Consider the following 15,857-nt stretch of genomic DNA (forward strand, 5'->3'; position numbering starts at 1 on the left):
GACGCCTGGGGGAATTAAAAGGTAAGGAATCTGCAGCTAAACATTGTCTCTACTCGATAAGGCATTACAGAAGGTAAGTAACTTATTAGACTATAACCCAAGTCATAGTAATCATATTACAATAGTTTGTTGGGTACTAATGCAGGTCACCAGTTAGATGCACTGGTAGAGGTGTGAATGTATGAGCCATATCATTGAATTAAAGAGTTTTGATTAATCTAACGGTCTCTGTCATTAGGCTTCTCACCACTGGAAGAGATAGAATGGCACTTGTTCTGGATTTTCAAGGGCTTTGGTAGAATTGTTGTACATGGGGGGGGTCTGTCTTGATTTATTGTATTTTTTTTTTAAACAGACTTTTATTGATTTTTCAATGTGACATCATAGGAAAAACAGCCCGAAGGGCACAATAAATGATCAAGCAATGCAATTAACGTCCAGTACAGGCGTCTCCCCCCCCCCCCCCCCCCGCTCATTTGGTAAGGTCCTCTCTCCCTCCTCCGCGTCGAAACTCATCGCCTTGGCAACAGGTATATCTGGTCGCCGGGCCGCCTCCCCTCCCTGTATCTGGTTGCATATGATTGTCCCAGAACACCTCCCATAATGAACATCCCATTGGCATTCCACCTGTAAAGAGGAGTCAGTGCAGGTGACATTGAATTCTAAAAACATATTATTACACCACCCGCCGCCCTGCTTCCCCCCCTCCCCCTCTTCTCAAACTCCCAGAAAACGACCTCCACCCCCCACCCCCTGAGGCATGCTGCTCCCTCAAGAAAACAACCGTTCATGGTCATTTAGTGCATCCACCATGTTTTATGTCCCTCGCATCCCGGACCTCGGGTCAATAGCATGGAGAGAGTGAAAGGGAGCACGCATATGTACCGTCCCTGGCCCCATATTATGTCCAAGTATACGTGGAATCGCTGAACTTAGTCGCCCAGTACTTCGCCCCTCTCCGTCTTCTGCATCCTCAGGCGGGTGTTTCACCAGGTCCACCAATGCCATCCAGGCACGCTCCGTTTCCATCGACCTTTCATTCCCTGTGTGCGTAGCCATTTGTAGCCTGCAGGTCCCCTCACTCTCCGCCCATTTCACTAATTCCCTATTCCATCTCAGAAGGTTGGGGGTATTCTTTGACTTTCAATGAGTAGTAAGCTCCCTCTTTGCCAGTACTAACCCCAAGTCTATATATTAGTGACTTTTGTATTGGCAGTGTGTGGAATCCAATGCAACAGACAACAACCAGGCGTCAATGCTACTTCTCTCTCCGTCACCGTGGCCAGTCCAGTCGTCACCCCTCTCCAGTATTCTACCAGGTATGGGCACTCCCAAAACATATGTAAGAACCCTGCCCCCTCCAGATGACATCTTGGACAGGTGGACGGTACCCCAAAGTACTCTTTGATTTTCCCGGGTGTAAGGTAGGCCCTGTGCAGTACATAGAAGTGAATTAACTGAAAGCGTTTGTTCCTGGTGCCCTTCCAAGCCCGTTCAAGTATCTCTCCCCATTGCTTCTACCCAATGGCCTCCCCAAAGTCTGTTTCCCATTTACGGCGTAAGTCTACTAACGGCTGTCGCAAGTCATGTGTGATCCGCCTATATAGACATGTAACCGCCTTGATAGTCCCCGCTGCCATCACCACATACTGACAGGCCAGGGACGTCTTAGGCTCCACCAAAACCTCTCGCCAGTGCTTTCTAATGGCTGCCGTTAGTGCTGCATGGAAGGGAAAGTTGCCGGGTGAAAGATCGTGATGCTCCGACAGGTCATCGAAGTGGAGGAGGTTACCCTCTTCAAACAAGTCTCCTATAGTGATGACCCCTGCATCTTCCCATTGGCGCAGTTTGCTCCAGGCACCTCCATGAGACAGTTCCTCCCATATCTGCAGCGGAATTTCTGGCGCTGACGGGATCCGCACCCAAGCCCTCTGAGCCAGACGATTCCAGCATTGTCTCACCGTTCGTAAGTCAGGGGGAATTGTTCTGTCACTCACTGGCAACCGCAGCAGGACCCAAGAGAGCTCAGCCAAGCTAGGGTCCTCTCCACCCAAATCCTCCGTATCTCTTATTCGTCGCGCCACCCATTTCGTAAACCACTGGAGCTGCGGTTCATGATAGTAGGCCTCCAGGTCCGGCAGAGCAAAACCCCCCTCCGCCCCATATAAACCCTGTGAGCAAGGAGGTGAGCTGGGCAAAGATCCTATGCGGGATCCAGATGGGGAGCGTCCCAAAGAGAAAAAGCAGCCTGGGTAAGGTGATCATCTTCACAAGTGTGACCCTACCCGCCACAGACAGCGGGAGTGTCCCCCAGATTTCAAAACAGCTCTTAACGCTGCGCACCGCACGCCTTATGTTACCCTCCAGGCTATCCACGGGGTTGTGGTAGATCCGAGTTCCCAGGTACGGCAAACAATTGGACTCCCATGAAACCCCCTCCTCGCTCTGCATTTCAACTCTTCCAGCACAGGCAGGAAATAGACACGACTTGGACCAGTTGACACGAAGCCCCGCAATCCTCCCTAGCATGCTTAGTAAATATTTAGCGCCCGTAAGCGCTTCACCCGAGTTGGCCAGGAACATAAGCAGGTCATCTGCATAAAGCGCTATATGTTGCACCTCGTCGTCCACTAGCAACCCCTGATAGTGTCTACCCGTTCTGGCATGAACAGCCATGGGTTCCATTGCCAAGGCAAATAACAGGGGGGACAGCGGGCATTCCGGTCTCGTGCCCCTTCACACTGAACAGGTAGCTGAGATCAGTCCCCCCGTCCTGACCCTAGCAGTGGAATTATTGTACAACATCGCCGTCCACCTTCACAAATCGGTCCCCCAGACCGAACGCCCTCAGGACATTAAAAAGATATGGCCATTCCAGGTTGTCAAAGGCCTTTTCAATGTCGACCGAGAAAATACAGGCCTCTTCCTTGCAGTAAGTATCGGCCCCTAAGATGCGTAGTAGTCTCCGAACATTCATCGCTGTGTTCTGAGACAGGATAAACCCGGCCTGGTCTGCGTGAATTGAGGTCGGCATATAGGTCAGCAATCTACTAGCCAACACTCGGCTCAGTATCTTGTAATCCAAGTTGAGCATGGCCAGTGGCCTAGAATAAGTCTGATCCCAGGCCGGTTTACCCGGCTTCAGAAGGGGGACAATTATTGCCTCTCTCGTGGAGGCCGGGAGGACGCCTTCCTGTCTCCTCTATTGTACAGGGATACCAAGCGCGGGACCAGTACATCAATGTATGTAGAGTAGAATTCCACGGGAAGCCCATCGGTCCCGGCGTCTTGTTCCTAGCCATGTGCTTGATGGCGCTACGAACCTCCCCCACCTCTATATCCCTGCCCAGCTCCTCCGCCTCCACTTCCTCAATCCTGGGAAGTCCCACAGCAGTCAGGAAATCCCCGTCCCCTGGGAGCTCTAGGGCAAGTTTGCTCTGGTATTGCCCCGTGTAGTAGCGCAGGAACTGCTCATTAATAGCACTCTGAGTGTACACTACATCACCACAGAGGTCCCTCAACTCCATTATCGACGTCCCTCTCCTCGCTGGTTTGGCCAGCCATGCCAATAGTGCTCCCGACTGGTCTCGGTCAGTGTGTACCCGAGCAGTATAAGCCTTGTAGTCAAAGCATCACAATCGTTCTATGTGTACTGCTAAAGTCTCGCAAGCTTCAATGAGCTCCTCCTGTTTGTCAGGTCGTTCCAGTCTCTTTCTCCATGTCCCTAAGGCTATGCTCTGCACTTTGGACCTCCCATAACAGTACCCTCCGCACTCTCACCACTTCCCCTATACAGCGTCCCCTGATCACCATCTTAAAGGTGTCCCATTCCGTTAGTGGGCTCGTCGCCGACCCAGCGGTGGCCCCAGAATACTCCTCTATTGCGCTTATTCTGTCCCGGAACACCGGATCCTCCAATGTTTCCGGTCGCAGCCGCCAAGTTGGAATAGCGGGGCGACCCCTCAACCAATCCAGCGAGATCAACAACGGGTTGTGGTCTGAAATTGTTCTAGCTAAGTATTCACTGTGGGCGATCCCTCCGTGGACGTCCGGTGAACAAAGAATGGAATCAAGGCGAACGTGTAAGTCATGCATAGAAGAGAAATAAGAGTTGTCTTTATCCCCTGGGTGTGAAGCCCTCCAAGTATCCGTCAGTCCCCACTGATGCTGCCATGCTCGTCTCACCACCGCTAGCCTGGTCGCTGGGGCATCCGCTAGAGGGGGGGGTGTGAGTGGTCCAGGTCAACATCTGCAGTACAATTGACCCCCCCTAGTAATACAGACCCTGTGAGCATGGTCGCCAGCTGCCCCGAGAGATGCGCTAAAAATTAAGCCTGATCTGTGTAAACGGCATATAGGCTGCCCAACACAATGTCCCTGCCGTCGAGGCGCCCCGCAACCACCACGTACCTCCCATCTGGGTCAATCCGCTATCTAGCGCTCTGGAAGGGGACCCCCGCTCAAACCCAAATTAAAGTGCCCCTGACAAAGGCCGAATAAGCTGTGCAAAACACCTGCCCCAGCCCTCTGCGCTGTAGAACCTCCCCCTCTTGTTTTGTGAGGTGCGTCTCCAGCTGTAGTGCAATCTGCACCCCTCTCCGCACGAGGTAAGCGTGTATCTTATGGCGTCGGGACATAGTATGCACTCCCCTGACGTTCCAGGTCATACATTTAATACCTGCGGTGGATCCCATGGTACTTTCTTCAGCGACTTCCCAATCTGAACCCCTCCAGCGGCATGCCTGACCCCGTGAAGAACCCCATCAACCCCTTGAACTCCCCAACTCCCACTCCCCAGGACAGGTACTTTCGAACTAGCTCCCATCCAAACTAGTGCAACAATCAACTGTTCGCTAAACGTGGTGAAGCGTGTGCTGACCCAGTAAGACCCAAAGCTCCCCCCAGTTATTCCCCCCGCCCATATCAGACAGGGAAGCCCCCAGTTACTGTTCATGTCTGGTGCCATCTTCTTGACCCTCCCGGAGAATTGCAGAATCAATAGTCAGTCCCTGGTGACAACAGAGCCCTCTCTAACCCAACTTCATGCTCCCATCTTACATGAGTAGGTCTGCCGTCTGGGGTGTAATCTCAGAAAGATCAGTCTTCGTGTCCCCAGCCGTGCTGCTGGTAGAAGAAGTCTCGAAGCTGCCCAAGCCAGGGCTAGCGGCGATCGAGCTGGCCCCACCGCGGCTAATTTCTGCAACCGCCCACACAGCTTCTGTGCCCCCAAGCGTTCAGGCGATCTGCGATCCACAGTGTTTGATGGAGAAGCAGGTTGTGTTCTTGGTTTGCGCGCCTCTAGCCATTGCCATGCGTCCTGCGGGGTGGTGAAGAAGTGTGTGGTGGGTCAGTCCACCACTCTGAGGCATGCTGGGAACAACATGGCGTATGGTAGCTGTAGCTGTCTGGGCTTTCCGCTTCAGCGCGAGGAAGGAAGCTCCTTGTTTCTGCACTTCCCTGTTGAGGTCCGGGAAGATAATCACCCTGGCATTCGCGATGTAGAGATTCTGCTTCCCCCGCGCTTGCTGTAGGATGTGGTCCCTGTCGCGGTAGTGGAGCAAGCGCACAACCATCGGTCGTGGGGGTGCACCTGGTTTACGTGGTCTGGCAGGGACTCTGTGTGTGCGCTCAAGGGCGAAGAAGGAGGAGAGATCCTCCGGGGCCACTGCAGTCCGGAGCCAGCTCTCAATATAATGAACGGCGTCTTCTCCCTCCTCCCGTTACGGAATCCCCACTATGCGCAGGTTATTCCTGCGAGAGCACCCTTCACTGTCCTCCGCTCTCACCTCTAAGATCCTGACCTTGTCCTCCACCAGTTTTAGGGAGCGCTGCAAGGTGGAGGGCGCGTACGGTACCTCCTCTAAAGTCTTCTCAGTGGTTTTCACGCGCTCCTTGAGCTTGCAGTGATCGTCCTTCAACAGGTTGAGATCTACCCCTATGGCGTCCATTTTGGTCGCTAAGGCTTCCCTCGAGGAGTTGATTGCTTGCATTATGTCCACCAGTGTAGGGCCCGCTGCTGCCTCGTTTCTTCGATTGTCTACCCTTTCCTCCTCATCGTCCATTACGTGCTCCGTTGGCTCCACATGTAAGGCCGCGAAGTCCTTCCGGCGAGACACTCGAACCATTTTGATCAATTGTGCTGGTTCGCGCTAATCCTCCAGTTAGGGAGCACAGGGAAGTCCAGTGCGGGCAGTGAACCCTGGGAGCGTCAGGGGATGCACCCTGGCGCAGAAATCTGTAGGCAGCACAAAATTTTTAGGCCTTCCAGCGCATCTCAGCCACACTACCAGTGTCCTCGTGTTTTCCAGGTGATTCTATAATGGCTGGCGAAGGGCCGACCTCATGTGTCCAGAAACTCGAAGTCACCAGAGAGGTCAGTGCGCTCTCCTGCTCCCGTGCCTCTCACACAGCGCAGCGGGGTATTGTATAGTTCTGGACTCCCTCGTGTCCCCCCGATCCAGCCCCCGGCGGCTACCAGAAGCGTCCCCTCCGCATCCACAGCTCCCAGTCACTCACAGCTAGGAAGGGCACGTCGAGGCTCCCACATGTGCAGTATGGGCCCTATGACTCAACTGGAGATAGTCTCTGCGAGCCGCTAATCCAGCACCACATTGAGCTTCAGCAACACTTCCCCCATATTCAGTGGGCCTCCACCACCGCCTCTCTCTCACCGCAGGAGACCTCCAGTCCGCTCTCACAGTGCCCCGATTCCAGCCTACGCTCAATGCACATCGTGGCCCTGGACAGTAGCCTACCGCTGTGGTTGCAAGTGGGGGGGGGGGGGGGTTCCATCGCCGGGCTCCTCGCTACCCACTTAGTGAGCCGTTGCACCTTGGACATCAGGCCTCAGCGCTATCCGTGGGCGCTGCCATATTGTGTGCGGAGCGCTGCGTCCGACCCAGCAGGGCGCTCCCAGTTTCAGGCAGCCTCGGTACCCCGCACTCACCAGCTGCACTCACAGCCGCCGCTCCTCCCAGCCGCCGGAGGGCCGGATCTCTCAGTGAGTACCGGGTTTCTACGCGAACGCCTGGCAGGTCCCGTGTCCGCAGCTCCCAGCCACCATCTTAGTGTTGCGACACCAGGCAAGAAAATTAAGTTGTACCCACTCAGAGCTTTTGTTACTCAAAAAACCTGTTCAGCAGACCCTTGCGGCGAGCTTATCCGAGTTCGCTCTGAAATTCCCAGTTGCTGTCTTGCCCTGCTGGAGTATTCTGAACTCCAAAAAAGAAACTAAGTATAAACAAAGAAATCTTGACTGAGAGAATGCTCAAAAAGTATCTGGCTGACGAGTGTACTTCTCTGGACGTGAAATTATAACTTTTCCTGCCAACAGCTTCAGCGAAATCTCGTTCAATGACTATTAACTTTAAGAGGACTTCCTTGGATACAGTCTGCAGTCTTGCCACACTGAAGGATTTTGACTTCCATTTCAGAGACTAAGGTAAAATCTTTGACTGGAATGAACTTGTTTGGAATATCCGACTTGCAATCTAGTAGTTGGCTTCAAATTGAGCATAAGTCCCTTTCACCTGTGATTACGGATTGGTGCTTTACTTTTTTCTTGCAGTTTTTTCTCTGGAATCTCTAAAAATCATAGCACTGGTTCCTCTGAATGGAGGTTTGTCATTTTGGTGTCATTTTATTTAATACATTTTTATCTATGTTTATCGATTAGAGTGGGATTTTAACTGTGGTTTCTGTTTAAATATTTAACTGTTTTGATACTTCTAAATTCTTTACACATTTTCTTTAAGATATGCCTGTGTGCTTTATGCCATAACTACCAAGGTTTGAGCTCAAGTTTAAATTATTGAAACCTTTGTCTGGACCCAACAGCTTAGTGATGTTATTACTTGCAGTGGAATACCATCCATCCACCCCACTTAATAATTCACTTTCTAACAGAAGCTTAATAGCAGAATGATATTCTTTAGACTAGTTCAGAACACCAAAATCTGCAAGGTCTGCTAAGTCTATGGAAAAAGCAACAGTTCATCATTTATCCATAAGTCCAGATATTTTGATGATTCCAGTTACTGATTTGTTATTGGTGACTGTTTGTGGTTCACAACCTGAAAACCATTCATCAATCGGGTATGAATCGAAGTAGTGGTAGAATAAAATGTCAGATTAACAATAAAATGGGTAAGTGGACCATCTATGTGTAAGTGAACACTCTTGAGTCCTGAAGGCCCCGTAGGTAATACTTTGGGTTGCTGATTTGGAATTCTGATGGATACATCTGCCAGTGGATTCCTCACCTTGTGAATATCCCCTGCGCCAGCAACATTCGGAAACTTTTGTAGCAGTCCACGTCGATGTGGCCGAAGACGACGTCACAGAGACACGGCTCAGCTCGCGACTCCGCTGACGTCACCGGCTCCATAAGAAGACCTCATCGGCGTGATGACGTCAGTTCCCTTTTTTCCGCGCCGACGACGCCAACGGATTTCGGGAATCGTTACTAGTAGCTGTTCTGGTTACTTTGTGTGTGTTTCTGGATTTCTCTGTGTTTTTTGAAAAATGTCGACAAGGAAGTCTGGTTTTAAGCCTTGCCGTGAATGTGGCAAACACATGTCTATCACCGACCCGCACGACGATTGTGTTTGGTGTTTGTCCTCGGACCACGATGTAGAAGGTTGTTCGAGTTGCAGAAAGATGAGCTCGAAGGCTCTTAAAGAAAGAGAAGTAAAGCTCTTTATCGCCCGGATGAAGAAAAAGGAGAAAAGAGGAAGAAGAAGGTCTGGATCCAGGTCGAGGTCGGCTTCCAAATCGACTTCGGGTCATGCTTCAAAGAGCAAGAAGCATAAGAAAAAGAGGAGGCACTCTTCACATCACCGTTCCGATAAAGGTACGACTTCGAAGTCGAGATCGCCTTCTCGACGTCGTAGGGAGTCAGTGTCTCCTTCTCCAGTCCCGACTTCGCCTCCGGCGCCATCTTCTCCGGTGACTTCGCCGGCTCCGGCTGAATCTCCGGTGCCGGTGTCATCTCCAACGCCGGTTCCATCTCCGGCTCCAGCAAGTCCTCGGGCTCCGTCTCCGACCCCGGGCCAGGATGAGGATCTTCAGGCTCCGGGTGAGTCTGTGACGCCGCTAGTTCCACCGTCGGCGCCGGCAGGCCCGAGTCTGGTGTTACCTGACCAGTATCCGGCTTTCCCTACTCCAGGTCAGGACCCCTCGCATTATCTCAATGCAATGTATGGGGTGTTTTCACGGGCCATGTATACCTCTGGTGCACCTATGGGTCCGATGGCTTTCAATTTGGGAGTGCCGCAGGTTTACCCTCAAGCACCGTTTATGCCATTCTTCCCAGCGACGCCGTCTTGGCAGCTGCCGGCGCCGAGAACATCGACGCCGCTTCCCTCTTCACCGGCGCCGACTCGACTTCGTTCGACGCCGGCTGCTCCAGCTGATCCGCGTTCGACGCCACTGCCGGCGCCGTCGGATTCGAACACGGCTCCGCCGACGCCGCAGGTACGGATCCGTTCGAGAAGGGAAGCACAGAGAGTGGTAGAGGAGAGACGCTTTCTGATGGAAGAGGCTGAAGAGTGGGAATTAGTCGAATCCGATGAGGTGTTCGACGATTTGAAGGAGGCAAGTGGACTAGATTTGTCTCCAGAGTGGGAGATCACTCCACCATCAGACGAACCCTCTAAAGACTCAGCACCCTATCATGCGGTAATTAGAAAGGCTGCTTGTTGGACCTTCAATTGCCGTCCACCGAATTCAAGTCCAATATTTTAACTGAAGTGTTGCATTCCCCGACTGCGGTCTCAGAGCCTCTGTTGCCTTTCAACGAAGCAATTTTGGAACCTGTGCTGGATGTATGGCGCAAGCCTTTCTCAGCTCCTGCAGTCTCCAAGGTAGTCGCAAGAAGGTATAGGGTGGCTCCAGGGGATCCTGAGTTTTTATCATCACACCCTTCACCTGAAAGCCTAGTAGTTCAGGCGGCTTGTTCGGGACGGTCGAAAGGGGCATTTCCTCAAGTCCCAGGAGACAGGGAGGCAAAAAAGGTGGACCAATCGGCCAAAAAGGTCTTTTCATCAGCCAGTATGGCGTTAAAGTCTTCAAATGCGACTTGTCTGTTGGGGCGCTATATCCATGCGCTTATGGACTCGGCTAAAAAGTTGGCGCCAAAACTGTCAGAGGAGGATAGAGGGGGCTTCAATGAAGTTCTAACGGATGCCCAGGCGGCTGCTCGCTAGGTTATTCAGAGTGGCCTGGATACAGCAGACTCAGTTGCCAGGGTCATGGGGTCTTCAGTTGCCACCAGGAGGGGTGCATGGCTTAAGTCCTCCGAATTCTCTTCTGATGTACAGTCAACTTTATTGGACTTACCTTTTGATGGGTCTGGGTTGTTTGGCAAGAAGGCTGATGCGGCTCTCGAACGCTTCAAAGAGAGTAAGGCTACGGCTAGGTCGTTGGGCCTTCAATCCCAGCCGCGAGGTACTTTCAAAAGATACAGAGGCTTTGGAAGGGCGAGTTTTCGTTCCTACAGACCAACCCAGCAGCAGCAGCAGCAGCAGCAGCAAGGCTCTCTGTCCAAGGGATATAGAGGAAGACTTAGAGGTCGCTCACGTGGCCGTCAACTCTCCTCCTCCTCTTCCTCAGCCCCTCCCATCACCGCAAAACAGCCCTAGATTCGACATTCCGGATCATGCTGGTCCTGTGGGGGGCCGGCTTACCCATTTTCTGCAAGAATGGGAATCTGTAACTACAGATCTCTGGGTTCTGGATCTTGTAGAAAATGGGTACGCCCTTCCCTTTCGGGAATTCCCTCCCAATTATCCTCCTTGCCAAGGGGCTTGCTCGGAGGACCACCGTCTTCTCCTGCAGGAGGAAGTCCTGAAGTTGTTTCAGAAAGGTGCGATAGAGGTGGTTCCGGAGCAGGAGAGGGGTCAGGGATGCTACTCCCGGTATTTTCTGATTCCGAAAAAGGACGGCAGATTGCGTCCGATATTGGACCTCAGAATCCTGAACTTTTACCTGAAACAGGAAAAGTTCAAGATGCTCACCCTTGCGCAGGTTCTTCAGGCGCTGAATCAGGAGGACTGGATGGTGTCGCTCGACTTGCAGGATGCGTATTTTCACATCCCCATTCTGAAGTCGCACAGGAAGTATCTCCGGTTTACGGTAGGGTCGCAACATTATCAGTTTGCGGTCCTCCCGTTTGGTCTTACTTCGGCACCTCGAGTCTTGACAAAGGTGATGGCGGTGGTGGCAGCCCATCTCAGAAGGTCGGGGATTTCGGTTTTCCCTTATTTAGACGACTGGCTGATCAAGGCGGAGTCGTCGGAGAAGGTGCTGTTCCATTCTGTTGGTCAACCATGCATGCTGGCACATGAGGGCGCTCCAGTGGTGCCTCCGCAAGCAGTGGTATCAGCACAAGGGAGATCTCAGGGAGTCTGTGAGGATCTCCAGAGAAGCTGCAGCGGATCTGTCTTGGTGGAGCGTGGAGGGCAATCTGTCTCAAGGAAAGCCCTTTCATCTACCTCCATCGGTGACCACAGTGATTACGGATGCATCCACTCTAGGGTGGGGTGGTCATCTGGGGTATCTGGAGATCAAGGGCCTTTGGTCTCCGGAAGAAAGGTTGCTGCACATCAACCTTCTGGAATTACGGGCGATATGTTTGGCGCTCAAGGCCTTCCTCCCTTCCCTTCGCGGTCAGTCTGTTCAAGTCCTGACGGACAACACTACAGCGATGTGGTATATAAACAAACAGGGAGGAGTGGGGTCTCTTTGTCTCTGCAGAGAGGCCCTGCGTCTATGGTCCTGGGATCAGGACCATCAGATTTGTCTGATGGCAAATCATCTGGCCGGAGTTCTGAACGTGCGTGCGGACAGTCTCAGTCGGCAGTTCTCCGCCGACCACGAGTGGAGGCTTCATCCGGAGGTGGTTCGTCGCGTCTTCCGGATGTGGGGAACTCCTCGGGTGGACCTGTTCGCCACTCACGAGAATGCTCACTGCCCGTCATTCTGCAGTCTCCAGTATCCGATGCAGGGAGCGTTAGGGGACGCGTTTCAGTTGAGTTGGGGCTCACGACTCCTTTACGCGTTTCCTCCCATACCCTTGATTCCTCGGGTTCTGAGGAAGATTCGCCAAGACCGGGCCCAAGTTATATTGATCGCCCCGGATTGGCCAAGAAGGGTGTGGTACACAGATCTTCTCCACCTCTCCTCGTGCCCTCCGCTCCGTCTCCCTCTGAGGGCAGACCTCCACTCGCAGTCGGAGGGGCAGGTTCTACACCACCACCTCCAGAGCTTACACCTTCATGCCTGGAGATTGAACGGGGCAACCTGAATTCTTTCTCTCTCCCGCCGGATGTGGTGGATGTTATTTTATCGGCCAGGCGACACTCCACCAAATCCATATACTCCTATAGATGGTCTAAATTCGTTCTCTGGTGTGGAGAGAGGTCAATTGATCCCTTGAAGGCTCGTTTGTCTAACATTTTGCAGTTTGCCCTTTCTCTTGCACAGCAAGGCTTTGCTGTGGCTACAGTTAAAGGATATTTATCGGCTTTTTCGGCTTTGTCGGCTTTCCTATGCCTGCCGGATCAGCCGTCCTTGTTTAAATCACCTATTGTACTTAGGTTTCTCAAGGGCCTCACAAATAAATTTCCTCCTACTCCTTTTATTGTACCTCAATGGGACTTAAACCTTGTACTGACTTATCTTATGGGTTCTCCCTTCGAGCCCTTACATAAGTGCCTCTTGAGACTGTTGTCTTTTAAAACGGTTTTCCTCATTGCAATCACCTCGGCAAGGAGGGTAAGTGAGCTTCAAGCTCTTAGTTCAAAACCCCCATTCTTGACTGTGCATGCTGAACGAATGGTGCTCCGGACCAGGGCTGCGTTTTTGCCTGAAGTGGTAACTCCCTTCCATCTGGGGCAATCCATTACCCTTCCTTCCTTTTATCCTCCCCCTCACCCTTCCAAGGAGGAGGAGAGACTTCACCGTTTGGACCCTAAGAGGGCGGTGAGCTTTTACCTGGACAGGACGAAGGACATCAGAATTGATGATCAGCTCTTCTTGGGCTTTGCTGGCTGCAGGAAGGGTCGAGTGGTGCACAAGCGCACCCTTTCCAGGTGGATTGTCTTGTGCATCAAGATTTGCTACTCTTTGGCCGGTAAGGAGCCTCCGGAGGGTTTAAGAGCTCATTCCACTAGAGCAAAGTCTTCCACCGCTTTGTCTAGGGGGGTTCCTGTGGAGGATATTTGTAGGGCGGCAACTTGGGCCTCCCTTCACACCTTTGCAAAACATTATTGCTTAGACACTGAGGTGAGGAGGGACGGGCATTTTGCTCGTTCTGTTCTTCAGGATTTTCTGGTGTAGAAGGGTGGACACCCTCTTCCGGGAGTGGGGACTGCTGTGGAATCTATTCACAAGGTGAGGAATCCACTGGCAGATGTATCCATCAGAAGAACAAGTTACTTACCTTCGGTAACGCTTTTTCTGGTGGATACAGTATCTGCCTGTGGATTCCTCACTGACCCACCCGCCTCCCCGTTGTCCATCCTTCTATACCAGTGATTCTATGACTGTAATTCTATTGATGGTTTCAAATGTGTTTATGACTGTCAAGGGCATTATGTTATTTCTAGTGCTTTGATGTTTCTTCTCCACACTGTGTGTGTTGATATGCATATTGTGTACTGTGTATACTGTTTATGTACATATTGCTGTCAGTCCGTCCGTGTGCCTCGAAGGCACGGAAAAAAGGGGCGGAACTGACGTCATCACGCCGATGAGGTCTTCTTATGGAGCCGGTGACGTCAGCGGAGTCGCGAGCGGAGCCGTGTCTCTGTGACGTCGTCTTCGGCCACATCTGCGTGGACTGCTACAAAAGTTTCCGAATGTTGCTGGCGCAGGGGATATTCACAAGGTGAGGAATCCACAGGCAGATACTGTATCCACCAGAAAAAGCGTTACCGAAGGTAAGTAACTTGTTCTTCAGGCTTTAGCACTTCTTCAAAACAAGCTTCTGTTTCAAGCCTTTGAGTGGATATTTTTGTCATGCCATATTTGGCTTTTATTAGTATATGCAAGTCACTGATTTCTAAAGCCACTATTAAGAACCGTGACCTATTTATTATGATTCATGGAAATATCACGATTCTTTAGAATTGTCGACTTTAACCAGTAGAAATACAAGACAAATGAAATGCTTTGTTTTTTATATGCAACCTAAAACATGAGTAACATGTAATATTTAATAAAGTACCACAGTGCCATCTCTTGAGTTTTGATGACATTTACAAAAAACTAGGCCTTGCCCCTTTGCCGTCCATTAGGGGACTAGAACATTCATCTATTATCTAGAACATTTGAAACGTGATCCATGAGCTTACTGACAGGCTGACAAATATTTCCATGGAGGAAAGTTTTGATCATAGAAAATACACTTTTTCATTCTTATGTTTCCTAGGTGCAGTGAGGAAGTGAAGACACCTGGTGAAGAACTGAGCAAGGCAAAGATTTCCTACAATGTGGAGTTCACCTTTGACACAGATGCCCGTGTGGCTATCACTATTTATTACCAGGCTACAGAGGACTTCCAAAATGGAGTAGCAAGGTATGGCTATATCATGACCTGGAAGGAGTGTTTGTAAGAGTGATACACTTTGCTTCATGCATACTTTTGCAGTCCACAATTGCACATATTTATGATTTGAGGCAAAGGCAGGCAAAGTAGTTCTCCACAGGATAACTTTAAATGTGTCCTGTTGTTCTCGTCTTTCTTCTCCTCCCTTTATTTCTAATACCTCTTCCTCATTCCTTCCAGCTCCTCCTCCCCCCTTCTTCCATTGTCCCCCTCATCCTCCTTTCATTCTACTCCTCCTTTGTTCCTCCACTTCTTCTTTTCTACTCCTGTCTCCTTCCCTCTTCTTCCTCCCCATCCCTTACTCACCCTCCTCACCCTTCTTTCTCCGCCTCCCAGAAGCACCGCCCTCTGTTCTCCTCTCTTCTTCTCCGTGCTTAACAGCAGTGACAAAATCTAATTTTTAGAGTGCCAAAAACTCATGGTTGCAGCTAGTCATAGAGACCACCTTTACCCAGACAGATGGTTCTTTAGAGCTTTCCTAATGGTAGAAGAGGTTCTGAAAATCTCCTCACTCCTGGCAGAGGATTCCACAGCGTGCTGGTATTACCTGGGAAGGATTTATCCCCAGCCTTTTTTAAGTCACTTTAAGGGTCACTATCCAAAAATGTGCATGCTGTTTTTAAAGCTATCTTCAGACAATACTTTGCTTTAGGTATTCCGGGGCATTACCATAAAGTGGTTTATTTGTAAGCGTAAGTATTTTTTATGTGATTAGAGAGGCCACGGGCAACCAGTGCAATTGTTCACTGGCTTTAATGACATGAGTGCTCACTGCTGCGTTCTGAAGGACTTGCAACTTGTTGACATTGGCTTTAAACGTCTCCGCTGATAAACAATGTATAATCAATAATTAAACAAGTAATGGCTACCGCAGTAGTTGACCTGTCTTCCAAAGATACAAGATGAGGTGTCTTTCAGAGCAGTTTAAGGAGACTGTTGGCTGAATAGGCTAGCTATCCAGACTATCCCTTAAAAGCCACACATTGAAGACGACCCACAACGTTTTCACCCTTTTTCTTAAGCTCCACATCTGTCTCGTCCACCCAAAGGAAGAGATAGTTATGATAATTTCTTTAACTGTTTTTCTTGTTTTTTTTCTTGTACAACACCAACAAGTAACTCACCACCGTAACATGTATAATTTGCATACATTTCACACAGTTACAGAGGTCTTTCCTGGTGTGGTCCTATGTAGCTCCTGGTGGCAATGTTGGCGGTAAAGGACACGGACCCTGACACAGACCCACCC

The 15,857-nt window shown here is 50.8% G+C and overlaps 1 protein-coding gene across 4 annotated transcripts in view; it reads left to right on the forward strand.

The window, feature by feature from the left end:
* The window catches only part of RNF157 (ring finger protein 157), a 534,437-nt gene that overhangs the window by 154,537 nt on the left and 364,043 nt on the right, over window positions 1–15,857 (forward strand). For all 4 annotated transcript variants that reach the window (XM_085616934.1, XM_085616937.1, XM_085616935.1 and 1 more), the window contains exon 4: window positions 14,432–14,578. In XM_085616934.1, coding sequence (XP_085473060.1) covers window positions 14,432–14,578 — 147 coding nt within the window. The remainder of the gene's footprint in view (window positions 1–14,431; window positions 14,579–15,857) is intronic.

The sequence above is a fragment of the Triturus cristatus genome, chromosome 7, assembly GCF_964204655.1.
Source record: "Triturus cristatus chromosome 7, aTriCri1.1, whole genome shotgun sequence".
Taxonomy (NCBI): domain Eukaryota; kingdom Metazoa; phylum Chordata; class Amphibia; order Caudata; family Salamandridae; genus Triturus; species Triturus cristatus.